A 27518-nucleotide genomic window follows, 5' to 3' on the forward strand; every position below is an offset into this window, starting at 1 on the left:
AGCATTAAATGCTAAATATTGTGGTGACTATTTTTCAAATTAAAAAAATGGTACATATTGTCTGACAGTGAAACAAGATAGTTTTTAAATTGGAGCTGTCTGAGAGAATCCTGGACTTTCTGTAATAGAAGAAAACATGGCTCTGTGAGAGTACTGGGGATAGAGACATTTTATCTAGGGGGGGGACAGTCTGAAAGAAATTTTCTGAAAGATGCTTTTGAAGAATAGATAGGAGATGGGTGAAGAGCATCCCACTGGAAAAAACTACAGAGGAAGAGGAGTGGAAGTGGTAAAATACATGGCCTGTTTGGGGAATTGGGGTATCTTTGGTGTTGTGTAGGGTGTAGGACAGTAATGGGAAGTGCCATTGGAAAGATAGGCAGGTATCAACCCAGAAAAGTGGAGGGCCTTGAATGCTGTGCTAAAAAGTTGGATTGGGATTCTCTTTTGTATGGAATATATCGGAAGATATGCTCTTTAGGAAGTTAGCTGTGTAAAGATTACATTGCAGGGAGGCAAGACTGCAGACAGATCCGCCCAAAGGCTTTTGTATAATAATATGCCAGACTTGAGGTGATAAATGAATATGATGGAAAAATCCCAGAGATTGCAAAGGAAGAATCCAGAAGGCTAGGTGATTAACTGACCCTCCCTTTGTTCTTTATGGTCAAACTGCAGTCCAAATTTATGCACCTTGAGACTGAGGAAAAGCGGGGAAGTTGAAAATGAGACCGACTTTGGCAGGAGAGACAAGAGTTGGAAAAAAGAGGAAAAATAATGTGGCAGTAAATTCAATTGCAGACCCTTAGACTTTTCCTAATTTGGAATCCTCCTCGCTGACTTTCCTTTCTTCTCCCTTGGCCCCTTCAAAGTTGGACCCTGACCTGCTGATGCAATTGTGTCTGTCGCTAATGCTAGACACAATACTCTAGCCACACTGTCTTTCTTCAGCTCCAGATATCATCTTCTCTTTCTCTCTCTGTTCCTAGAATGTCCTTTACCAGTGATGTCTATCTGAGAAATTCCTACTCAATGCTGTAAGACAAAGTTCAAAAGTCACCTTCTTGGAACGTTTCCTGCCACCCACCGCTCAGTATATATCTCTGTGATGGCATGATAGCACTGATGTTATGTCTTTGTTTTTCCATCTGTTTCCCCTCCTAGACAATAAGCTCTTCCAGAGAGAAGGTCCTAATTGTGTGTATCCGCGGCACCCAACACAGTGCCTGGCACATACTAAGCCTTCATCAAGCCTTCTTGATGAATGACTGGGTGAACATAGTAGACATTCAAGTTGAAATCTTCTAAAGCCATTAGGAAACATGGGAGTGGAGCTTGAGTAATCACAGTAAGAGTAGGTGAGCTTTAGCCCACAGAGTGTTGCACACCCAGCTAACCTGGAGACTAGTGCTGTGAACTTACCTAACTAGGGAGGAGGCAGGACGGCGGTTTCTGTTGGGACAGGTAGATATGTAAAGTGTGGGTGCTCCAAAGCACTGCCTGTTTTGGATGGAGGAAGGTGAAAAATCACAATCTTTTTTTTTTTTTTTTAATCATTCTCGAGGTGTTCACACATAATGGTGACTGCATCGTTTTTTAATTTCCATGGTAAAATAGTGTATTCTTCCATGTTTTGTCCACCTTCCTTGCTTGCTTCCTTCGTGATAGGAGCTCAAGTATGTGTTGCCCAATCTCTGATTTAAGTAATCAGCTGCTCTTTCCCAATTCTATTTACCCAGCATACTAGTGGCTGGGATAAAATCTATGGTAAATATTACTTGCTTTCGTCCTTTGGTTGCCTTTCAATTTCAAGGAAAAAACATAAAATTTATAATCAAAGCTGATTACCCACAAACGAGTTTCCTATGCGCGTGCCCTTCCTCCTGACCAAATGGTGTACCAAACGACACAGATGAATAGTAGATAATTTAGTCAGCTGCATTTCTAAAGTGAGTGCCTTAGGAGATGAAAACAGGCACCCCTCCTCTTCTCCCTCAAATACCTTTCGGAATTTGAGTAATAGTTTCAGGTAGTTGTAGGTACACCTTTCTTAGCAAAGATTTGTGTTCAGGGTTTATGTATAGCTAAATGAGCTGGTGGAGTGGTTTCATAATTGACGTATTGTTAGTCAAACTCTGTAATTAGGGATGACTTCATAGGCATAAGATTCTTCTATGGGTGACGCCCTGAATTCATACTCAGTTGTACACCATATCCATTTATGAAAAAAAACCAAACAAACAAGGTTTTGTTTGCTTTTGTTTTATTCCCTTATTTGAAAATCTGTTTTCCTGTGTCTCCGATATTTAGAGAGAGAAGGCTTGCTTTTTTTCTGTGGCTTTCGTTTTACAGAGAAGGCAGGCATAGGAGTTAGGGAGGAAGCAGAATTTGGGATAGATCAGACAAGAGAATTCAGAAAAATTTATATACTCTGGAAGGTTTTATTTTTGATTTGAATTGCTGAATTTAAATAGAAGGAAAATATATTTCTATTTCTTTGAATATCAGTTCTCTCCCTCTCTCATCCTGTAAATAAAGTCCACTCTTGCAGGAAGACAGGGAAAAAAATGACATGTTTCAAAATCAGTTTTTCTTTTTGTCTGTCAATCACATATTGTGAAATTGGGGTTAAACTTTTATTCAGCAGGTAATAATTTATTTTTTATCTTTTCACCTTTTATTTTTCATTGGTCATGAAGAAAATGTACCAATTTGGAGGAAGGTAACAATATTGACAAGCTGTGAGCCATTTTGAAAAGTGGTCCTGAAATATATTGGAGTCAAATTTGGATTTTTAAAAACATCTCCTGTCTATTCTTCAAGTTGTCTTTAGAAACTGGCCTTATGAAGGAACCAAATTGAGTCATGGGTAAAACAGGTTTTCTGTAGGCCCATCCTTCTCAAATTACTTTGAGTAAAGGCTTGTAATTTTTATATATGAGGGAGACCTATTATACTCCGTAGTAAATAATTATAGGGGAGATGAGATAACTTTTCATGTATCCCATGTAAAAGGCTCTTAGTAAAACTAATGCCTTATATTTATTATATAGCCTCCCACGATTACTTAGGCATTCATTGATTCTCCATTTTCCTTCATCAAGGATTTGAAGTTGCTGTATAATACTTTATAGTTTACAATGTGCCTTCACACATGCCATCTTTAATGTTCAGGAGGACCTGGGGGAAGTACGTATTATTATTACTATTTTCAAATGAGGAAACTGAGGCTCAGAGAGATTACTTAAATTTTTTTATGGCCACACTGCTAGGAAATAGCAGAACCAGGGCACTAATTGATACCTCTGATTCCACATCCACCAGTCTTTCCTTCAGAACATGCTACCTCCTTGTGTCAGGAACACAGCATGGTGCTCGTACTCGGGATTAAATGAAGTGTCCACAGGGCAGTATTGATGTCAATTTTCTGTTGGTATTTGTGAACCCATCTGAGATGTTTTAGTGGCTTTTTGAGAAAAAGGCCCCCAAAAGTCCCCATAGTACAATGAAGACCCGTAAGGAGAAATAAAGCTTCTTTTATCTTAACTTGTAAGCCTTTAATTTTTTAAAATCTGCAGTCATTTCCAAGTTACTTCATGTGATGTTTTTTTCTAAGATCATACTTTATTCTTGATGTCCTTAAAGATACCATCAAGCCTATGAGTAGTCTTAATAACAAAGCTATTTTTTATTCATAGTGGGAAAAATCTACATTAAACAACTTTATTTTAAATTTCAAATGGCAAATTTAAAAACTGATTTTCTCAGTAGTTCAAGAGGCTGAGGCAGGAGGATCACTTGAGACCAGGAGTTGAGACTACAGTGAGCTATGATCACGCCATTGCACTCCAGCCTGGATGACAGAGAGAGATTCCATCTCTTAAAAAAAAATAAATAAAAACTGTTTTCATCAACTAGGGTATATATTGTGGGCCTTTTGATTTTTTTTTCTTATTTTTGAGACAGACGCTCCTTCTGTCGCCCAGGCTACAGTGCAGTGATGTCATCAAAGCTAATTTTTTTTTCTCTATTTTTGTAGAGAAGGAGTCTCTTGCTTAGGCTGTTCTTCAACTTCTGGCCTCAAGCAGTCTTCCTGCCTCAGCCTCCTAGAGTGCTTGGGTTACAGGTGTGAGCCACCACGCCTCCCCAGCTGGCCTTTTAACCTTTCAAATAACTATCAGTAAATGAATATAGGCCTATTTAAATGGGAAAATCCTATGTTAAAGTATTCTGTTATCCTGAACCAACTTTGCCTGGAAATGTTTTGGGGATGTGTGTAGGTTTCAATTCTTCTTTTTATTCTTATTGAGGTGTGCCTCTTAATGTCACCAGTAGATAAAAAATCTGAGTTATAAGTGCAAAAGAAGTCACTTTAGGCTTTTCTTAAGACAATTAGACAGGAATAAGAAATTAGAAAATTTGAAAGTATACGCATTGGATTGATATTCTTTTTGAGTAAGCTGGTGCCCTAAAATTCATTTCTATGAGATCTAAACATTTCCTGATTATGTAGGAACAACAGAACAATTGCTTTCCTGGCCTCTTGAAAAGGAATGAATAATCCTTAAAGTCTCCAGAGAACTTTTCCTTCTAGAAAATGAATATTTACACCTTTTATTGCAGCCACTAATTCACTTTGTAATTATTCACAGGTTTGCCTCCCTAGATTGTAAATTCCTTGAGGGCAGGAACCAGGCATATGGCAGATGCCTACAATATTGATAAAATTGCTTGGGGATAGAGGTGTGAGGGTAGGGAGAGGAGACACATTGGGGAGGGCATGTAGAAGAAGAAAAGTGATTTCTACAGGATTTAGTTAGAACCCACCTGGTCAGCAAGGGCAAAGAGGGGAAGGGAAGGGGGTATGGTTTATGTCCAGAACCATCTGTTCTGATTTTCTTTTATATAGAACTGATATGGTAGTATGAGAATAAACTCACTTGTGTGAGGTTTTTTGTGTTGTTTTTAACTCATGTACTTTAAATTATTGCTGACTAATAAACTGCTCAAACTGGAAAAGGACCTTTAGAGATAGAGGAGAGGCCACATGTTTTAGATTTTCTGAGATAATCTCAGTTCCAAACTTTCTGTGCCTTTGTTCTCCTTGGTATAATTCATTGAGATGAGTAATAATGAAAACATGAAAAAAAAGTGATTGCTTAAAATATGTGTAAAGAAAATTGTGTAAAGAAATATGTGTAAAGAAAACATGAAAACATGATTGCTTAAAATAATGTGTAAAGAAAATTGGCATAAATTCTATATGGTATTCTTTGTCATCGGTAGTGTTGAACATCATATGAGCAAAATATAGAACATTTTTTAGAATTACTGTCCTTAGTTTTGCAGCTTAACTTATGGAAAATTTATTTATTTTTTTTTAAGAGACAAGATCTTGCTTTTTCACCCAGGCTGGAATGCGGTGACATCATCATAGCTCACAGCAACCTCAAACTCCTGGGTTGAAGTGATCTTCCTGCCTCAGTCTCCCAAGTAGCTGGGACTATACAGGCCCATGCCACCACGCCCATCTAATTTTTCTTTTTTGTTTTTATTTTTAAGAGATTGGGTCTCGCTATGTTGCCTAGGCCAGTCTCAAACTCCTGGCCTCAAGCAATCCTCCTGCCTCAGTCTCCCAAACTGCTGAGATTATAGGCGTGAGCCACCACACCTGGCCAAAAATTTCTTTTTATTAATCTTTTTTTGTGTGTGGATAACTCTTTGAGCTAGGAATTTTATTTCCTCTGGATATATACCCAAAAGTGGGATTGATGGATTAAATGGTAGTTCTTTTTCTAATTTCTTGATGAATGTTCATACTTAGTTCCAAAATGGCTGTAGTCATTTACTGTCCAAACAACAATGTGTAAGGGTATTTTTTCCACATTCTCACCAACACTTGTTATCTTTTGACTTTTTGATAATAGCAATCCTAAGAGGTGTGAGGTGTGTTTTCTTTTTTTTTTATTACTTCAGAATATTATGAGTACAAACGCTTTGGTCACATAAATTGCCTGTGCACTGCCCCAGTCAAAGCTACAAGTGTGTCCTTACCCCAGACAGCAAGTATATGTGAATTTATCCATCCCCTCCCCCCCAATCCCCATGAATGTTATTTCCATGTGTGCAAATGCCTAACTTCACATCCAACTGAAAATCTTTCTTTAACTCATAGATCCTGAGACTACTCTCAAAGGTCTTTTTACCTAACCTGTCTACTGAGAAGTTGTCCATCTTTGGTGGCATTTTAATATCATAGGTAAGACAAATTTATGAACAGACAAGTTTTTTAAATATTTTTTAAAAGTTTGGTTTTATTTAATGTTTTAAAATACCAGTCATTATATGTGTATATTACATTATAGGGAACCCTTAGCTAATAGTATCGTATGGTCATTTAAAAACTTCCCTAGGATTTGAGAAACCTGAGTTTGAATTCCAGTTCTATAGTCCCAATGAACCCAAGTCTTTTATTTTTTTTTTATTTTTTTTTTTTTTTTGAGACAGAGTCTTGCTTTGTTGCCCAGGCTAGAGTGAGTGCCCTGGCATCAGCCTAGCTCACAGCAACCTCAGACTCCTGGGCTCAAGCAATCCTGCTGCTTCAGCCTCCCGAGTAGCTGGGACTACAGGCATGAGCCACCACGCCCGGCTAATTTTTTCTATATATATTAGTTGGCCAATTAATTTCTTTCTATTTATAGTAGAGACAGGGTCTCAATCTTGCTCAGGCTGGTTTCGAACTCCTGACCTCAAGCAATCCGCCCGCTTCAGCCTCCCAGAGTGCTAGGATTACAGGCGTGAGCCACCGTTCCCAGCCTAACCCAAGTCTTTTAATAAGAAAAAAGGGAACAAGAACATTGACCTCACAGGGCTATTATGAGGGTTCAGGAAGTTAATATGCATATGAATTTATCTAATGCAATAACTTGCACATAGTTGTTGAATGAATGAATTGTATCAAAGTGCTATTTTACTGAGTGCCTTACTGTGTGCCTGGGACTGTGATAAATTCTAAAAATAACAACTATGCTATGAAAAAGGCCAGTGTGGCCTGGCTTTCTCATGAATCCCTTCTACTCCCCTCCCAGCCCCCCATTTCTTAGTGGCAAAAAAAAATGAGTTGGTGAGTAAATTGTTGCCTTTTAATAAAATATCTAAAAGAGATAAATATAAGATCTCAAAATTATATTTTGTATGGTTTGTTAAATTTAACACATAGAATACTTTTGAAAAGGCAGTGCATTTAGGGCAGTGAAACTACTCTGTATGATACTGTAATGGTGGATACATGTCATTACACATTTGTCCAAACCCTCAGAATGTATAACACCAAGAGTGAGCCCTAATGTACACTATGGACTCTGGGTGATAATAATGTGTCAATGTGGGGATCATCATTTGTAACAAATGTACCACTCAGATGCAGGATGCTGATAGTTGGGGGTGCTATGCATGTTTGGAGGCAGGAGGCACAGTCATATGCTGCATAATGATGTTTCAGTCAGTGACAGGCTGGTCTCATAAGATTATAATACCATATTTTTACTGTACCTTCTCTAGATATGTTTAGATACACAAATACTTAGCATTGTGTTCCAGTTGCTTTCAGTGTTCAGTACGGTAACGTGCTGTACAGGTTTGTAGCCTAGGAGCAATAGGCTGTACCATACAGCCTAGGTGTGTAGTAGACTGTACCATCTGGGTTTGTGTAAGTGCACTGGATGATGTGCATACACCCACAAAATCTCCTAATGACACATTTCTCAGAACTTATCTTCGCCATTAAGCGACACATGGCCATATATGGGAACTCTTTCAGTCTGTTTAATTTTGCTGTGAACCTAAAACTGACCCAAGATTAAATTCTATTTTAAAAGAAAAAAACCAAAGGGAAAAAAGGGCAGGGTAACATATAATTGTATTCATTTTTCTTTGCCCCAAAATTGTTAATAGGCTTGTATTTGGAGTTTATCCATTGTGGTACAGACCTCTTTTCTCTATTGCAGGGATCAGCAAAGTTTTTCTGAAAAGGTTCAGATCACAAATATTGTGTGTCAAGAGGCAAAATCAAGAATATTATGATATTGATATCAATGATGTATAATTTCTATAAATTTGTATTGACAAGATTCAATATATAATACTTGAGTATAATTTTTTATAATACAGTTCTGATTAGAAGAAGACAATTGTTTTATTTCTGGGATATTTTATTTAATTGGGATTCAAAGTTAATGTGCCTCATCATCAAAATTGATTGCAAAATTTCTCTTATAATAACTATATTTAGCTTGGGGCCATACAAAAATAAGTGAGGATCTAGATCTGGCCCACAGGCCATATATAGCTTGCCAACCTTTGCTCTATTAGTTAAATAGATCAAATAGGACCACATTGGAAAGGGTGTACACGGCAGATTATAAGTTACATGCGTGAGTCTTTATATTAACACACACTTGTGTGTTTTTCTATATCAAATCCAAATACAGTTTGTTTTAATTGATTCCTCTTTACCCCTCCTTTAATGGGAGTGATTGATAAGTGTTAGTATGTTATTTGAAAATCAGTGTTATCAGCGAATGGTTTTAAAGTGGCTTAATGGGAAAATGATATTTCACACGAATCATTGATCACATAATTTTGACTTTTATCTGTGGCATATACAACCAAGAATTTCTATTATGTATCTATTTCTTGTTATTGCTGGGTCCTTGGCCCTTATACTCCTTGAATGTAATTTAAGATTTTGTCCTTGAGAGGAAAATTCAAAAATATTTTTTTCTGAATAACTTTTGGTAAATGCTAACTTCTCATTTGCTTGTTTTCTTTATTAAGGCTGTACCTACAGATATGGCAGCCTATTCAGACTGTTTCAGTAGTTTGCAATTCTGTTTAAATTATCCTTAAAATGAGAATTTTAGCAAGAGTGCTTATAATATATTCATCACAAACTTTAAGTCTGAAAATTTTTTGGTTTTTCTTTAGATCTTTAAATGGATGAGATGGCTACCACTCAGATTTCCAAAGATGAACTTGATGAACTCAAAGAGGCCTTTGCAAAAGTTGGTGAGTATTTTTTTGTAGTCTGACTATAGAAAAGCAGTCTTTATTAGGTCCTAATCAAAGTTACTTATCTAAAAATTGTGTGAATGATTAATCACGAACCTTAGGGCAAGATAGTTAAAATGGATGAGATAAAGTATTGGAAGCTATATACTTAAAATTACGTTATTTCTAATTATATGTGGTATCTAATAAGGTCAAGGGGATTTTGCCCAGGGTCCTTAACTGGGGGCTGCTGTGGTTCCTGAAACTTTTATGACAACTTTTGTGTCATTATTATATTTTGTGAATCATATTTTTCTGCGGAGACTGTTTGGTGCTTTCACCATATTCTCAAAGGGATGGATGGCACCCAGAAACATTAGGTGATGTTTTACCCTTCCCTAATTAGTTTGGCCTTCTTTGCCTTTTTCCATGGATCTTCTGTGCCTTTGGCGCAAGTCATTCTACCTTCCCACATTGAATTATAGTATCAATATGAGATGGAAAGTTATAGCATCTTTAACCTTACATAACATGTCATATCATTGAGCAGCTATGGAAGCAGTATATAGAATTTACATTCCAAATTTCAGTGCTTGGGTCAAGTCTGTAGAAGATAATGAGAAAACAGAGTATAAACTGATTATTGAAATATACACACACACGTAAACGTGCTTAGAGAAGTTGATTATATTAAAAAGAAGTTGACTATTATTATTTGGTATCTCTTTGACTAAAGGGTATAAAGTTAGATTACAATGACTTGTTATTTAAATCAGAATTTACTCTTAGACTTCTGTCAAAAGTCCCATTAGTGAAAAGTGAGGAAATATACATCTCTATTCCCATATATTTATGATCAACATTTTTTATGAAGGCATTTAGTAGTAACAGCATACCTTGGGAAGAATAATGACCCCCAGCCTAAGTGACTCTTCATAATCCTACTAGAAAAATCTATGTGTATATGTATAAAATAGCAGTTAATTAAATTGCCATAGAAATCACTTACCATACAAAGAACACCACATAGCCTGATACCAGATTGATTATGAAAAACAACAAGTGGGTTCTTGGCTGCAAGAGGTTTTCTTTTTTTATTTTTCTCTTGTTATTCTTTAGAAATAGTCTTATTATAATTGTTTTATATAATTTCCATTGAACCTCCTGTTTTATTTATACTCATCTTTCAGTATTGGGGGAAGCTTAATTTGTTTTTTATGAATAGAATATTGAAGATAGAGACCATGCCTTATTCTTGGTGGTATTGTTTAATCTCCAGTACCTCCTCTTCTCAAGTTAGTGTTTGTTGTTGGATATGGGCTTGTCCTTGTGGACACAAATATTTCATCTTGGAAATATTTGCGTGTGATATTTCTTAAAAATTAAAGCTAATTCAGAGAGTGCCTATGTGATGGGACTTGGAATACTTTTTTATCAGTAAAAGAGATTTATTGCTCCTTAAAAGATAAATGACACAAAGAAGATTGACCAATTATCTCCATAGAGGAAACAAGGTTAAATTGTAGTAAGTGAAAAGAACAATTAGAGGCTTGACTGCAAGAAAAGGTCATTATGGAACTATTGTTTAAGTAGAGTGTAGGCTAGACAAACAGCTACCCAAAGTCCCTACCAGCAGATGTTCCTAAGACATGCAGACTCTTATTCTTTTTTCTTCTCTTATTTTTAAATTTTTTTTATTTTAAGAAGAAGCAAAAGCCTACAGCACCCCGTATTCCCGGGAGGTCTCCCATCCAAGTACTAACCAGACCTGACCCTGCTTAGCTTCCAAGATCAGATGAGATTGGGCACATTCAGGGTGATATGGCCATAGACCATGCAGACTCTTGTTACCATACATGCTATAAATATGAATTCTGGAGTCCAAAATTTCTGCCTGTTCGGAATATTATTCTTTTGTATCCCCCATTCAGTATCTAGCACAATGCTGCACACATGTTAGGTTCTCAATAAATATTTAATTGATTGAATCCCAAGGAACTATACGTAGTCTTTTGATGTACTGGGATTTTTGTCATTATCAACTATACATTCAAAGGGCTTTTGTTACGAAGATTTTCATTATAGTGGAATTTATTATTAAAGGTTTTGACCATTAAATTGTAGCACATAAAATTTATATATATTTTTCAGCATAATAAAGGTTCATGTGTAGTCTATCTTTTAGAAACTCCTTTAAATACCCAGCTGAGTCTTTTGATTTTCTTTTAAAAAATGTTTGTAGCTTTTAGTTGTTAGTTACAGAGCCCTCAGGCAACCGTCAAAGGTGTTATAGATTTTTTTTTAATTCAGGGAAACTTTATTTTAAATATAGGCTCTGTAACTCTCCAACTTATTTTCCTGTTAAAGACCGTTGTTTCTTTTTTTTTTTTTTTTTTGGTAGAGGTGGTGGCAGAGAGTAGGGAAGACTACTTTGTCTCAGTTCAATTGTGACAAAATGTGGAAATCATTATATGATTTTCCCCATCTATTAACAATAATAGCCTTGATTATCTCCTTAGAAATTCAGCAAAATCATAGTGTGTGGAGAAAACCTCTGTAATTACCACTAATCGTAGGTTTTGTTCAATCAATTAATAGTGCTTTGAAACTCTCTTTACTAGCAATAAATTGAGTATTAGAATTTAAAGTTCTCCTTTCACTTTCTGCACCTGCTCAGTTTGTAGCTCCAAGCTTCTATAATTATTTTAATTTTCTCAACAATTGTTTCCAGTATTTCCCAGTAGCAAAAACCTTAGGTCTCATTTTTCGTACTTCATGTTTCTGTTTTGATTTAAATGCTGCAATACTGTATAACTTCTTTCTAAAGAAGAATAAATAAGACCTTTCAGAACACTTAGGTATCAATATTTTACCAGCTCTAAAATGTCTTTTCCATTCTAAGACTTTAATTTCGCTATGGAAGCTAGTGGTCATTTGGATGATTACTTGTCATAAAGACAAATTCATGTAATGTAAATCCTTTCACATTTGCTTTAGTCCTGCAAACGCTTTGAAATCTAACTTTTTTCTCTCCTAAGCACTCTCTATTGAGCTTTTTAAAACGTGAATTCAGCACTTTTGAAATAAAAGAATAATGGGGTTTCTTAAGGGACTAGGAATAGTGTGGGTGTATTCCTTTGAGGTTGCCCACCAAACTAAGCCAAAAAAATTTGGTTGTGGTGATTGTAGTTGTACCAGACTTCTCTCATCCCAGGAAGTAGAGTTGTTTCAAATTACTTGATATTTTCTAGTATATAAAAACCACATCAGGATGATGCCACAAAAAACATGGTACTTTAATTTACTTTCAGTATTTGATAAAACTAACTCAGTGCATATTTACTTAATTATGCCTTAAAAAATAAAACCTACAGTCCATCTACAAAAAAACTAACCAGCGCTCTTTTGCTCTACCATCTGGTTAATTATTAATTTAGTCTTCAATTGGATTATTGGAAGTGACGGTCTTGGGACAGTCTGAAAACCTTGTTTTGCCTGTGTGGAAGATAGGAGAACACATTGGTGGTGTGTGGGTGAGGGCAAAAGCAACATGGGTGTGAGAACACTCATGTGAGCATGTATGTAGGTATGTATGTATTTTTAAAACAGTAGAGTGGGAGCAGGTGAAAAATGATGGCCAAACCACCGGAAATTTTGAATCACAAAAGGATGGATAAACATTTTTGTTTGCCTTGTCTCAGCCCTCTAAACTTGTCTAGCCTTCAGCAGTACTTGAGGTCCCCCTTTGGGAATCCACCAGTAGGATGAACTCTAATGTGTCAACCTCTAGTCTACCCTCTTATATTTGCTGGAGTGAGCTACCCCAAAAGGTATAAGCTGTGAAAGGAAACCCCATGTTTAGACAGGCATCTGGAAATGGTTAGCAGCTGCCTTTTGTAAGGCTTTAATGCCTAATGAAAGCTTGACTTTACTGCTTAGATCTTAGGATGGAATATAGTTTAAATTCTTCTTCTGCCCAAGTCTTTTGACTGAGTCTTTTAAATCAGTATTTTGTGAGCTTTTATGGGCATTGAAGATCATGTATGTCTGTGTGTGTGCATGTGTGTGTGAATCTGTTATTGTTAGACATGTAGATTCCTTTTGTCATTTTTTTTTTTTTTTTTGAGACAGAGTCTCACTTTGTTGTCCAGGCTAGAGTGAGTGCCGTGGCGTCAGCCTAGCTCACAGCAACCTCAAACTCCTGGGCTCAAGCAATCCTGCTGTCTCAGCCTCCTGAGTAGCTGGGACTACAGGCATGCGCCACTATGCCCGGCTAATTTTTTTTTTTATATATATATCAGTTGGCCAATTAATTTCTTTCTGTTTATAGTAGAGACGGGGTCTCGCTCTTGCTCAGGCTGGTTTTGAACTCCTGACCTTGAGCAATCCGCCCGCCTCGGCCTCCCAAGAGCTAGGATTACAGGCGTGAGCCACAGCGCCCGGCCCTTTTGTCATTTCTTTAGTGCAAAAAATTTGTGGAATGTATTGGTCAAACTAAATTGAACTTTTAAGTCCAGCTTTTCTGAAAGTATATGCATTTGCACTTGATTGGTTTTCTTCTTGAAGTCCTAAAAAGCACTGTCCAGAGTGGGTTAATAAAGAGGTCGCATGTGTGTTGCAGATGAGGGCACACAATATGTGACCTCTATATAAAGAAAGACACCAGATTTAGACAGATTCGAGGATGGTTAAAGCAACACACACGTACACACGCCCTGAGGGTCAAAGGAAATCCCAGTCTTTTTCTTACTGTCAGATTTATAAGACAAAGTAGCACCCCAAAAGATGCGTTTGAAGTGACAGATTGTACCACATACCACCTGGACAAGGGCAGTGTAAAACAGCAGCTAAAATCAAAACCACTTGAGTTCTGGCTCAGCTTTCTCCAGACAAGTACTTAAAATAGCTTAAATAACAGGATGCAAGGGGAGGGAAAACATTTCCTTTTAAGGATATGCATTCTTGGTGTGATTCAAACTTCTGCAGGAACATGGCTGTATAATAAGTTTATTTACTTTAAGGTTTCTTGGGGGAGGGTGTTGGGGGAGTTAACTGGCATTTAAAATAATACTTGGTAAAAAAGAATAATGAGGTTTCATTGAAAACAAAATGCAGATGTGAAGCTACATGTGTCATCAGAGAGTGAGAGAGAATATGAATTCCTTGTAACATTTGGTTCTTTTCTCATGAATCCAGTAGCCAGTATGAAAGATGGGCCTGTCTGGTGCAGCACTGGGAGCCTCTTAGTGGTTTTTTAAAAGTATAGTGATTTTTTTTTTTTTTTTACTTTTTAAAAAGAAAACACTTAGTCAATTTATTGAAATTTAGAACTTTCTTCCGGAACTTTGTTCAGTGGTTAAGTGGAGTTTCTTTTTCCTTGCTGCTTGTTAATGTCCACCCATACTGACCATATTTTCTGAACCAAAAAGTTGAGACGTGTGCCAGCAGAAACATTGAGACTGCTCTGGATCATATAAGCTGTATGGTATTTCATACTGACTTTATCAGCTGTGTGAAAACTACGATAACTAGAACAGAATAGTTTTCAAAATGCAGAACCTTTACCACCCCATCCCCATGTATAGTTAATGAGCAAGTGGCAAGTGAGCCAGAAAGGGGTTCCAGAATATTGGCTGCTTTAATGAGACAATACGGATTGTCATCATGCCTGGTGGTTTTGATTTTAGTTTCCAGTTGTTAAAACTGCTTTCAATCTAGGTCTGTGTTTTTTGGGTCAGTTTATTATTAGATTCTCATGTTTATGTCAAAACTCAGAATAGAAAATGTTCACCATACTAAATAGCAACATTCTTAATTCTATCACTTTGTTTTAAAATGGATATTTTAACAGCAAATAAGGATATGCCCTTATGATTTAAAAAATTGAATTATCTTTTTGAAAAACTTGCCACGTAGCTTTTACTATATTGTTATGGAATAATGGAAAATTATCCAAAATTCATTTTGCATTATTGTTTGGGAATCATTCATGTATCTCAACTGTCTCATTTGACAAATGAGGAAAGCATAATTCAAAGACTATCATTTAAGCAGTTTTTAAAATGAAACTACGTCTCTCAGATGGAAAAAACTAGGTTTAATAATCATCAGCATTTATGTTTATTTTTTTAAATTGTGACAAGTTAGTCTTAGAAGTAGACAAAAAGTGTTAAGCACCTGGTGAACATCGCTGATGAGATGGAAGCATTATAAAATGCCATTATGCTGCCTCATTTTCTGGCCTTCCAAAGCACATTAAATCCCTGATACTGTTTAAGGATGTGTTTTTGTTTTTTTGACTGGGGATTGGACATAAAATTAGCATAAAACTCTTTGAGAATAATTGCATGCTATTTTGTGTTTCAAGTACTTTACCAGCTGGGAGATTTTGTAAAATTAATTGCTAGCCGCCTTTTTAGGCTCTCTCTGCTTTCTTATTGAAATTGAAATCGTTTTCTTCAAAATATATGATTTAGGACCTTTAAGAAAGGCTCAATGTAATTCATTAGTACTGACACTAAAATGCCTTTGATCGTGGGAGGTAGTATAAGCTAAATGAACATCTGCTGATAAAATAGGAAAAAATAGTAGGGTAGGTAAAACTTTTAAAAGAAGACATATTCTTCTCATCCCAGGAAGGATTAAGGACAGATATCCCAAGTGACTCAAACTTTTTCCAAAGATTTGGAAGTCACAGTTTGAAGTAGGACCAAGTGGTTCTGTCTGATTCATTTCTGTATCTTTGGTATCTAGCTCAGTGGGTATGTACCCACAGAGTAGGTACTCAGATTGCTCTGGAGTGACTCATGCTAAACAAGTGCGAATGGCCTTTCTTAATAAAGCCAAGGCAGGCGTCTACACTTGCAAGGAGAGAGAGGTCCTGACCTGACAGCCATCACTGGTTGTCTACTTGGGCCCTTCTTGGTGGGTGTGTTCGTTTAGAAAACCAAATTACAGATCTGAAGGCTGCTGGGTGGGGACAGGATTAGAACAAAGGAATGAGATTGAATGTTATTTAAGGGATATTTCTGTCAAGTTTTGGTTTCCCGATGAATTGCCATTCAGTCTTTGAATTCTATTCCTGTATTTTTTGTCATTGTTGTTTTTAGTTTTGTTTTTAAAATGCTCATCTAGGAGTAGAGCTCTTTCCCGGGTCAATAGCTGCCAGTCAATGATTCTACAAAAACATTTTTTCCATTGTTTATTATATGCAAGGCACTCTGTTATGTATGGGGTGGGAGATAAAAAGATTTAAAAGGAGTATTTATCAAGAGATGTGAAACCATTAAGGAAGATTGCCATGGAATGACATTTTTTTTTTTTTTTGAGACAGGGTCTTAGTCTGTTCCCCAGACTAGAGTGCTGTGGTCATGGCTCACTGCAGCCTCCAACTCATGAGCTCAAGGGATCTTCCTGATTCAGCTTCCCTAGTAGTTGGGACTACAGACAAGAGCCACCACGCCTGGCTAATTTTTAGTAGAGTTGTGGTCTCACTCCTCTCCAACTCCTGGCCTCAAGCAATCCTCCCGCCTCAGCCTCCCAGAGTGCTAGGATTATAGACTTGAGCTACTGCGCCCAGCCATACAGATCTTTATTCCTCTACTCCTCTTTAAAATTTTCCTGTCACTTACTAAAAGCATGTGTTATTGCTACCCTCACTTTGAATTGGAGTTTCTGCATGTGGTTATTTTATGTCCATTATACTTTAGGGTAGCTACTTCCTGGCATCTTTTAATCACATCATTGAGCTGTCTTCTAATTAATGCTCAGAGGTTATTTCAGAGAGCGTTCATGCAAATGGTAGTTCTCCCTGTTACCCAAACTTCTATTTCTGCCTAATACAAATAAACTACCAGATAGACTCTTAGGACCTTAGTTAGTTTCATGGAGCTTTGAATCCACTAAATTCTTCAGTATTGGTTTAAAACATCTCTATCTTCCACTTGCACTCTATCTCTGAGACTACAAAAAGAACAGTTATTGAGTACCTGTTATATACACCAGTGTAAACTGGAGTCAACAACAGAAGATTAAATTGTGCTCATTATATGTCAATTCAGAAGTCAGGGAAAAGTAGAATACATTTAAAAATATTTTTCTATCAAAAATTACTAAAGTGGGCTGGGTGCGGTGGCTCATGCCTGTAATCCTAGCTCTCTGGGAGGCCAAAGCAGGAGGATCACTTGAGGTCAGGAGTTCAAAACCAGCCTCAGCAAGAGTGAGACCCCCCATCTCTACTTAAAATAGAAAGAAATTATCTAAACAACTAAAAATATATAGAAAAGATTAGCTAGGCATGGTGGCACATGCCTGTAGTCCCAGCCACTCGGGAGGCTGAGGCAGCAGCACCTCTTGAGCCCAGGAGTTTGAGGTTGCTGTGAGCTAGGCTGACACCTCGGCACTCTAGCCCAGGCAACAGAGCAAGACTCTGTCTCAAAAAAAAAAAAGTTACTAAAGTGGACAAAGTTTTGATAGTTCAAAAGAATGAACTATCTCCTTCTCTGAAGATATCATCATAAACATGAAAGAATACTATATGTAGGTAATCAGATGTAGTACTGATCAGAATGTTACCTCTCTATATCTGTATTTAATATGCATTATGATTCTATCTCCTGTTTTTAAAATGTGGGGGGGGGGATATGAAGTCCCATGTGTTCTGATTTATTTTTTTATTTTTAAAATTGTGTGTGTGTGTGTCCTGATTTAGAACCAAAGAGTGATAGAGTGGAAAAGGAACTTCAGAGATAATTTGGTTCAAAGCACTCCTTTTACAGATAAGAAAACTAAAGCTTGAAGAGGTGATCTGTGCAAATTCGTAGGCAAGTTGAAATTAGATCCTGTGTCCCTTCAACTATGCTGTGTACGTTTCGCTGGGACACACTCCCAAGTACTGAGCTCCATTTTAGCTTTATAAAGGAAATGGGAGAAACAGATTAGTATTTAGTATATTCACAGGAGCCAGATGTATTTAAACCCAAGACTTTCATACAACAAGAGCTGCTAAAATCCTGCCCTAGTGTCATGAGCACTACTTTGTTCTTTTTAGCAACTGCAGATGTTGTTGTCGGATTGATTCCTACAAATAAACACTTTATATGTTAAATAAAGGGTTTGATGCATGACCTTTCGTAAATTCACAGCAAAGAAAGTGAAGCTACGACCTAAGGAAGTTAAGTGCTTTACCTAAAGGAAATACAAGTGATTTTCACAAGTGTTGAGTGGTTTGCTATTGATGTTTTAAAAGTACAGATATTTGAATTGATAGATTTAAGATGTAGCAAACAAAGGTTAAGAATATTTGATTACTCTAAGTAACACTAAACATAGAACTTCATCAGGCTTCAAAGTATTAGTGAAATGGTTTCCTACAGGATATTTAACATTTTAGTAATAGACAAAGTATTAGCTAATATGAATTACACTTAGATTACACTTAGAAAAAGATTCCCAAATGTGTTCCATGGCTAGATGATCAGCTCCCTGACATTATCCCTCACTTTCCCCCTTGCTCACTCTACCCAAGTCATACTGGATCTTTGCTGTTACTAAAACACATCACACTGCTACATCACAGACTGGATTTGCTATTTCCTCTACCTGAAATCTCTTTCCCCAGATATATATATGATTTGCTCCCTTGCCTCATACAATTCTTCATTCAAATATAGTGTCATCAATGTGGCCTTCCTCGACCATTCTGTCATAATAGCACCACCTCCATTTCTGCCCCCCCCAGTGTCACTGTAACTCAGAGCTAGTCAGTTTCAGCACAGTTCACATTTTGAGCTCCATAATTCTGTGTTGCACGTTGCGGGGGGGGGGGGGGGCAGGATATTTAGCAGCATCCCTAGCCTCTACCCACTGTGTGCTAGGAGTATCCTCTCCCTGCTCCCCACCCCCCTTAGTTATGGCAATCAGAAAAGTCTCTAGACATTTCCAAATGTCCCCTAGAGATAAAATAGCCTAAGTCTAACCCCTTATCCTGCTTTATTTTTTTCCTAGCACTTCACTTATGACTATAAAATATAGTATAATATTAGCCATACTTCATGTTTTATTTGTTTATTTGTTTATTTTTTTTTTTTTGAGACAGAGTCTCACTTTGTTGCCCAGGCTAGAGTGAGTGCCGTGGCATCAGCCTAGCTCACAGCAACCTCAAACTCCTGGGATCAAACGATCCTCCTGCCTCAGCCTCCCGAGTAGCTGGGACTACAGGCATGCACCACCATGCCCTGCTAATTTTTTCTATATATTTCTAGTTGGCCAATTAATTTCTTTCTATTTTTAGTAGAGACGGGGTCTTGCTCTTGCTCAGGCTGGTTTTGAACTCCTGACCTCGAGCAATCCGCCCGCCTTGGCCTCCCAGAGTGCTAGGATTACAGGCGTGAGCCACCGCGCCCAACCTTCATGTTTTATTTATTCATTGTTATTAGAATGTGAGCTCCTTGAGAGCAAGACTTCCTTCCTTCCTTCCTTCCTTCCTTCCTTCCTTCCTTCCTTCCTTCCTTCCTTCCTTCCTTCCTTCCTTCCTTCCTTCCTTCCTTCCTTCCTTCCTCCCTCCCTCCCTCCCTCCCTCCCTCCCTCCCTCCCTCCCTCCCTCCCTCCTTCCTTCCTTCCTTCCTTCCTTCCTTCCCTCCCTCCCTCCCAGGCTAGAGTGTAGTGACATTGTCATAGCTCACTACAACCTCGAAAACCTGGACTCAAGCAAATCCTCTTGCCTCAGCCTCCTAGTAGGCTAGAGCAAAACTTTCTTTTGTTAGCTGTGGTATCCCCAGTCCCAAGAACAGTACCTAGTACCAAGCTTTTAAGTAACATCAAATAGTTTATTCACAGTACATTTCCTTGGGTGGTGCTGTGGCCATCTTGAGTCATTTCTCTGTTCAGATTGTTTCTTTCTATTATAATTAAATCTACATATGAAAAACAGTGGGACTAAGGAATAAAAACATTATTGAATGGAAGGTATTTGAAATTGTTGGTGAACTTGATTCACACAAAACAATATACTCCAGTAGTTATAATCCTCAGGACATTAGCCCTTTTTTCCTCAATAAATTCACTTTTGCTCATGGACAATTTTTTTCCCCATATTTAACAGCTTCAATATAAGCATCATTCGTTTAATCAGCACTTTGATGCGTACTCTTAAAACTACAGTACCACAAAAATAAAAAGGTTATTTATAGAGTCATGTTAAACATCTGCTTTACTCAGTACTGCATTTATTTTTATGAACTCTATATTGGTCTTGAATCAGTGTTTGTTTACATTAACTCTTAAAAAACTTGGCACTGAAAATAGTTGCTTAATTTCAGGTGTGCTTTGAAATATAATCAGTATTTAATTCATAAAACTTCTTTTAGACCAATGGAAGAATGAGGAACATATTAATAAAACTCCTAAACAACTAATTAATTCTTTTTTAGAAGTTCTCTTAGCTCCACACCTTAATCATAATTTTATTAACTTTTTCTCGAAATTAGGATGCTCTTTTTTAAAAAGCTACTTTTACATGGTTTAAAATACAGGATACATGATTAAAACCTTGTTCTTTCAGTTAAAATGTGCATTTTCCCTTCAAACAACCTTAGGGTGCCACACAATAAGAAAAAAAATTGTTTACAATGGAATATTACTCAATTCTAAGAAATGACAGTGAGCTAGCACTGCTTATATTATCCTGGACTAAGCTTAAGCCCATTATCCAAAGTGAGGTGACACGAGATCAGAAAAATGGGCTCCACTTGTACTCGCCATCAAATTGGTACTGACTGATTAACACTATGGTGTTCAAAGAGTGGTGGTGTTCACCAGGGATTCGGGGGTTGGGGGGCAGGTAGACCCACATCTGAGGGATGTGGTGAGCATTGTGGAGGGGAAGGGCAAACCTCTAATCCTTGCTAGGGAGAGGCAAAGATACAGAATGCAACCAAAATGTTTGTACTCTCATACTTTCTTGAAATAAAAAATAAAATAAAATAAAGAAAAAGAAAAGAAAAAATTGTATTTAGGTGAGCTTATGAACTGAGCCTCAAATGAAGGAAAATACTCTTAATAAGTTAACTAATATTTCTCTTAATTTTTTCCCCTTTTTTGCTTCTCCCTTTTTACAAAGATCTCAACAGCAATGGATTCATTTGTGACTATGAACTTCATGAGCTTTTCAAGGAAGCTAATATGCCATTACCAGGATATAAAGTGAGAGAAATTATTCAGAAACTCATGCTGGATGGTGACAGGAATAAGGATGGGAAGATAAGTTTTGATGAATTTGTTTATGTAAGTATGTGAAAATTCATCACTATTGGAAGTAAAGTATGTTCTTTTGTATAGTGAGATCGTATAGTATAATAAGAGGTACTGTTATATTAAGTTCCTAAATATATCGTATTAGTACTATTATAACTAATAACATTTGTCCTCTTGCCCACTGAATTTTTGTTATTTCGTTTAGCCACTAGAATATCTTAATGAAAGTCTTGAGAAAAAACACACTGACAGAAACAAAGATAAAATTTGATGCATGATGCTCACTGCATAAGGTGAACAGTCTCATTTTGGGGCATCATTAAAGGGCGTTTTTCAAGGTGCTATGTGACATCTTTGAAGTGTTCTTTCTCTCTCCCGTGGTGAGCGGTGTGCTCCAAAATTTTAATGATACACCCTGACTCACAGTCTTGGAAGCTTCCTGAGCTGAACTTTCTGATTAAAAAGTTGTTTTCTACTCTTGTGGTAGTGATATTTAACTGTACCGCTTTCTCCAGGATGATAATTTTGATAATTAAAAGTTAGAAGCATGCCTTTTTAATCCATTAGAAGAGGCATTTAAAATTTCTGTTTTCTTCTGTAGTATCATCAAATACTGCTAAAGGGTTAGGGGCTGATTTTTTCATTCTTCTACCCTCCAAGCACCTAGTACTTGGTGTTCCTACTCAGTACCTGGAGAGCATACGTGTGGCATGTGGCTCTTTATTGAAGCCTAATGCTTTTTGGCTGCTAGCAAGTGAGGTCTAGATTTTCTAGACTTATGCCACTTTCAGTCTGTATTTATTTTTTTATTTTTTCAGTCTGTATTTATTGACAGTATTTGAAATATATATTAAAGAATAGCTGTTGCTTCTTCCCTCAATTAAGAATGCACTTAAGCCGGGCACGGTGGCTCACGCCTGTAATCCTAGCTCTCTGGGAGGCCGAGGCGGGAGGATTGCTCAAGGGCAGGAGTTCAAAACCAGCCTGAGCAAGAGCGAGACCCCGTCTCTACTATAAATAGAAAGAAATTAATTGGCCAACTGATATATATATAAAAAATTAGCCGGGCATGGTGGCACATGCCTGTAGTCCCAGCTACTCGGGAGGCTGAGGCAGAAGGATCACTTGAGCCCAGGAGTTTGAGGTTGCTGTGAGCTAGGCTGACGCCACGGCACTCACTCTAGCCTGGGCAACAAAGCGAGACTCTGTCTCAAAAAAAAAAAAAAAAAGAATGCACTTAAGATTTTATTGATGTATTTATTATTAATTTAAGGCTGTGTTTGACTAGATCTTATTAGGCATTCCTTTCATTATATTGCAAACTAGTAATTAGTGCCTAATATTTATCACAAACTTCCTACCACTCCTATCTTCCTCTTCTGTGGTTTATTTTTGCCTCAAGACAGCTGAAGTGATAACGTCAGTAACTGTGGCTCACTATAGAAAGTGAAATTCTGATATGTTCTCTCTGATTAAAATTAACTCCTTTAGAACACTATAGGAATTCAAGAAGCAAATTAACCAAGTAATAATGTCTATTCAGCTGACAGCATTTTGTGAGGGTGTTGATTGTTTTAAAAATGTAGACTTGTGTCATAATTATAATGGTATAGTTATTGCCCTTTTCTTTTGAAATACTGATTTCCTCCCACCGTTTTTTGTCTCCAGTTCTGGCCAAAGCCCTTTGTTTTGAATTCTAGGTTCAATAGTAAGTTGCAGTTGATTTTATTTGAGCACTTGCATGTCCTTTGATTTATAACTTGCTCCTCTTGTAACTGCATGTTTAATTGTGTATTTAAAGCAGCTCAGTGTAGCCGTTAACTATAATTGGTTGTTTTATTCTTTCTTATTTTTTTTCTAAATGACCCAAGAAACCAGCAAGTGATTGGTTGTTTTCCATACAACTTATTGCTCAGAATTTTTTACTAGAATTTAATCTCCTAGAAAGAACAGACCGAAATCATTAGGATCTGCTGTGTGCCACTATTATTAAGGACAAAATTATGGAAATGTCTTGTAAAAAATGACCTTGGAAAACTGTTTAATTTTGTAGATTTTGAAACGTTGTAGTTCCCACACAGCTGTTTGTGGCTTTTAAGTGCGGCGGTGTGATTATCTTAATATATTCTCAAAAAGTGAAGAACATGCATAATAATTTTGGTAACACCAGGGACTTTTTAAAAAAATAAATCATTAATGAGACATTTTAGATTAAAGTATACATTTTAGAATTGGAAGGAATCAATATGTTTACACTCCTTCACTTTTCAAATTAAAAGAAAACTAACTTGGGTTTCTGAAAATGGAAATGACTTGCCCAACATTACACAGAGGACTAGTGGCTTTTTCAAGGTACCTCTGCGCTAGTCAAGAAATTTGGAATGTGAGGAACAGTAAAATAACCTGTCTGAAGTTTCAGAATGGTACTACCATGACTGTACTGAAAGAAAGGAGTTCAAACCAATGTCTGTCCGCTCCGCTCTGCTTTGTCATCAGTGAAACATCTTACACACTGTCAAACAAAATATAGGTAGAGCTTAGTTATCCAAGAAATAGGAAGCGTGTTATTCCTGTCCAGTATTAGCGTAAGGAAATAGAAATAAACACATTCCTGCATGTTACATTTTTGCTTTTTATTTGAATTGCTGCTTAAGGGTGTTAACTGCAACCAAGCTGCAAACAAAATTAGATTATGTTAATTTTGGAGATACATAGGGCAGAAAAGAGTCCCCAAATTATTATATGTAATAAATACATGTAAACTTCAAATGGAAAAATTAAATTTAACGTCTTGCTTTTGTTTCTGCTAAGCACTATAAAACTAAATGACCGGGTTTTTATACTTATAAGATAATAGGATTTATTTCCTTTTTTAAAAAGTAATTTGTATTTCAAAGTATTAGGGGTTATAATGTTCTTGTTCCATGGATGAATTGTATAATGCTGAAGTCAGGGCTTTTAGTGTGCCAGTCACCAGAATAGTGTACATTGTACCGAATAGGTAAGTTTGTATCTCTTACCCCTCACCCCACTCCCACTCTCCCTCCTATTGTTAAAGACTAGTATGGCAGTAAGTTCTTTCAGAAGAGATGGCTACATTAAATTCTTATTTTCACAATGAGAAATTTGCTCTAATGTAATGGTAATAATTTGTTGACCTTTTTTAGGACTTTTACTAATCGTACTGACCTTGTAGGATTAAATAATATAAGTAAAATGCTTAGAACAGTGCCAGGCATATAGTAAATGCTACATAGATATTAGTTGTTGGGGTAATTTAGTTCTATTTTTTTAAAAAAGCAGTGTTATTTTCCAATTATTTCTAAGCTTAGGCCTACAACAGATTCTAAAAAAAAAAAAGAAAAGAAAAATTCAAACCTTCTACTTTGGAAAACAAACCCCAAACACTGGAAGCCAGTCAATATTTTTTTGCAATTCTTTCTGAAATTTTTCCTTCTTAAGTCATATGCCTCTGGATTGCTTTGGTTTGGCCACTAGTCCTGTTCTGAGCTAACTCTGGGGTCAAAAGGAGTTAGCTGGTTGCTGAGGGTCTTTGAGAGAAAGGTGATGAAACTTATAAAAGGGGTAAGAAACATATATATTCCATAAAGGGGACTGAAAAAGATGTATAGAATGAGAGTGGATATAGCTTCCTGAGAATAGTACACCAGGAGTTTGTTCACAGAGGATAAAGCAAGTCCTTCCTCGTGTAGAGAAAACAGCACAAAACAGTGAGCTCATTAGTATCACAACAGGGCAGCTTTGAAAAGATTCATTGAGAAGACTCCAGCACAGTAGTCGGCCTTGTGCTGTCTCTGATTTCACAGATTCTTGTTAAGCCAAAGCTTATACTCAAATAGCTTTATCATCCACTCCAGCAATTTCTTTGCTAAAGTAGAAAGTAAAATGCAGATTCTTGTGTAGTGAATCAATTGAATGGATATCCAAATCTTCAGTTTTCTCTTATCGTTATAAAAAAATGTTAAATCTAAGGAACAGAGGAAGATATTATGAAACTGAAAATTTCAGCCTAGCTAGAATAATTTGTTTAAAACTATTTAGGAAATAAAGGTCATGTAACTTTTGTAAGACAATTGAACATCAACAAACTTCATTACAACTTGGCATGCCATTCCGAAGCATAAGGAGTTTTAGGAGAGCTACGTGAGTACATCAGGATTACAGCAGAGACATTTTTATTTTAATTATTCCTCTTTCCATGATGTACACAAATTTGGATTTATTTTTCAGATGATGTGATGATTGAAACAACCTTATTATTATAAATAAATGATCCTTGAAGGAAGAGCATACATAAAAATAACTTTTCAGATTCCGAGGCAGCAACATTTTTAGTCATTGCAGTGATTTGTGGTATGTTGGGCATGAGGAAATGCACACCTATCAGATTTTAACTTACTAGACAATGTTTTACTAAATGAAATAGCGTTCAGAATGAGCTAGACTAGTGAATGATGTCTTTTCATTGTTATCCGAGGGGAGATACGGGATTAAAATGCCTCACAGTTAAGGCTTTGCCACATTCCCAGGTAACCATTTTGTTGTGTAGTCTTAGCTTGGATAAATGAAATGAAAAGTTGGACTAAAAATATCGGATTGTAAGTAAAAATAACTTCATTAATTTGAAAATTACCTGGATTGTGTGAGTCACCTCCACACTATTGATACTTAGTAAGAGTCAATATAATGGCCTAGAGGAGGAATGGTGATTTCATTGGCTGTGTGCAGTATTTACAGTAGTCTGTGTATGCGTGTGTTTGTCCATCTATATACATATACAGACACAGACACCGACACACATCCATTCTAAAATTCTACCTTTGAAATTATGAGTATAGCACAAAATCATAGCTATAGAAACTGAGGAAGCTTGGACTTTTGTAAAACTTACTGCCTACTCTTTTCCTAAATAAAATTGTATTTATAAGTCCAAGGAAAGTCAGGATTTAAGAAAGGTAGTGGGGGAAAAAATGACTTTGTGATAGGGCTGCTGACAACACATACAGCAGCTTTTCTACCAGTCACAAAGAAATCACATCCTCTAGATGGATTCATTACAAAAAGGTGCCCTCCTGGAAAGACTAAATTAAAAAGGCACTCCTTTCAGCTTGACAGTCTTGTACAAGACACAAGGCTCGGTTAGTGTCACACGGGCAGGATCTCTGCTCTGACAGCCACAGCCTGAACTGCTATATTTTGCAACCCTGTTCTATGAACCTCAGATGTACATGCTGCATCCTCCTCAGATGTGTGCGTGACTATGTATTTGTCAATAACGCTAGAGACCGTTGAGTTATTTTGCATCTGTTCAGCAACTTTTCCGTTAAGTCTTAAGTTTCTTTTGATAAGTCTGCTTAAGTGGAGCTCCAAATATCATTTAAAGAAAAGTTTTATAAAGTTGCTACATCTTGCTCCTGCTTTACTGGCAAGTGGCTAATTCAGCCAGGCACATTGGTAGATCAGGAACAAATTCAGGAATAGGTAAATTGCGGTGTTTTAGAAATATATAGACAGACCTTTAGAATGCCCACCAATTTCAATAAAGTGGTGATCCAGTACGAGGATGTGAAATTTGCTCTCGTACAATTAGAATGTACAAGTTAACTTATTCAGCCATGTTCCTTACTGTGAAGAGAAGCCGGATTTCATAAATGCCCCAAAAAACAATCACTGAAAAATCTTTTTGGTGTTTATTCTCAATAGTCATCTATTACTGCCAACTTAACACATTTTTTCACCTTATTATTCTGTAACTTTTCATTGAACCAAAGTCTTTACTGAGCTACCACATTAGACCACAAAATAGTTTTTTGGTTGAGTCATAAAGTTTTATCTTTCTTTGCACTGAGAATTGTGGCTAAAGAAGGGGGATCTTTCAGCCTTTTCTCTCCAGGAAAAAAAACAAAGCCTCCCTTGTTCATAGAAAATTAACAGATTTACCTGTGCCTTTGAATCACACTAGTTTTTGGCTTAAAGTGGATTCAATGCATGTAGCACTTAATGTGTTTCACAAGTGTGTGCAATTGACTTTCTGGCGCTTCATTTTCAGCAGCAATTGTACTTGTTTAGCATTTCAAAAATTTTCCAATTCTCCATATATTTTAACACTCGTCACCTATGGGAAAAAAGTAATGATCAAGATATGAAAGAAGATAAATATGCTTATTGTTGTGCCTGATTTGAAATTAATCGTAAAT

General features: G+C 36.8%; 1 protein-coding gene and 1 pseudogene across 3 annotated transcripts in view; one reads left to right on the forward strand and one right to left on the reverse strand.

The window, feature by feature from the left end:
- Window positions 1–27518, forward strand: part of PLS3 (plastin 3) — an 85333-nt gene that overhangs the window by 37243 nt on the left and 20572 nt on the right. For 2 of the 3 annotated variants that reach the window (XM_012749475.3, XM_075999394.1), the window contains exons 2-4: window positions 6176–6259; window positions 8986–9066; window positions 21167–21330. In XM_012749475.3, the coding sequence (XP_012604929.1) occupies window positions 8994–9066; window positions 21167–21330 (237 nt within the window). In that variant the 5' untranslated portion in view covers window positions 6176–6259; window positions 8986–8993. The remainder of the gene's footprint in view (window positions 1–6175; window positions 6260–8985; window positions 9067–21166; window positions 21331–27518) is intronic. The other variant, XM_012749483.2, reaches the window with a different exon arrangement.
- LOC142866162 (uncharacterized) lies at window positions 10763–10881 on the reverse strand (annotated as a pseudogene).

Source organism: Microcebus murinus, chromosome X, assembly GCF_040939455.1.
Source record: "Microcebus murinus isolate Inina chromosome X, M.murinus_Inina_mat1.0, whole genome shotgun sequence".
NCBI classification, from domain to species: Eukaryota; Metazoa; Chordata; class Mammalia; order Primates; family Cheirogaleidae; genus Microcebus; species Microcebus murinus.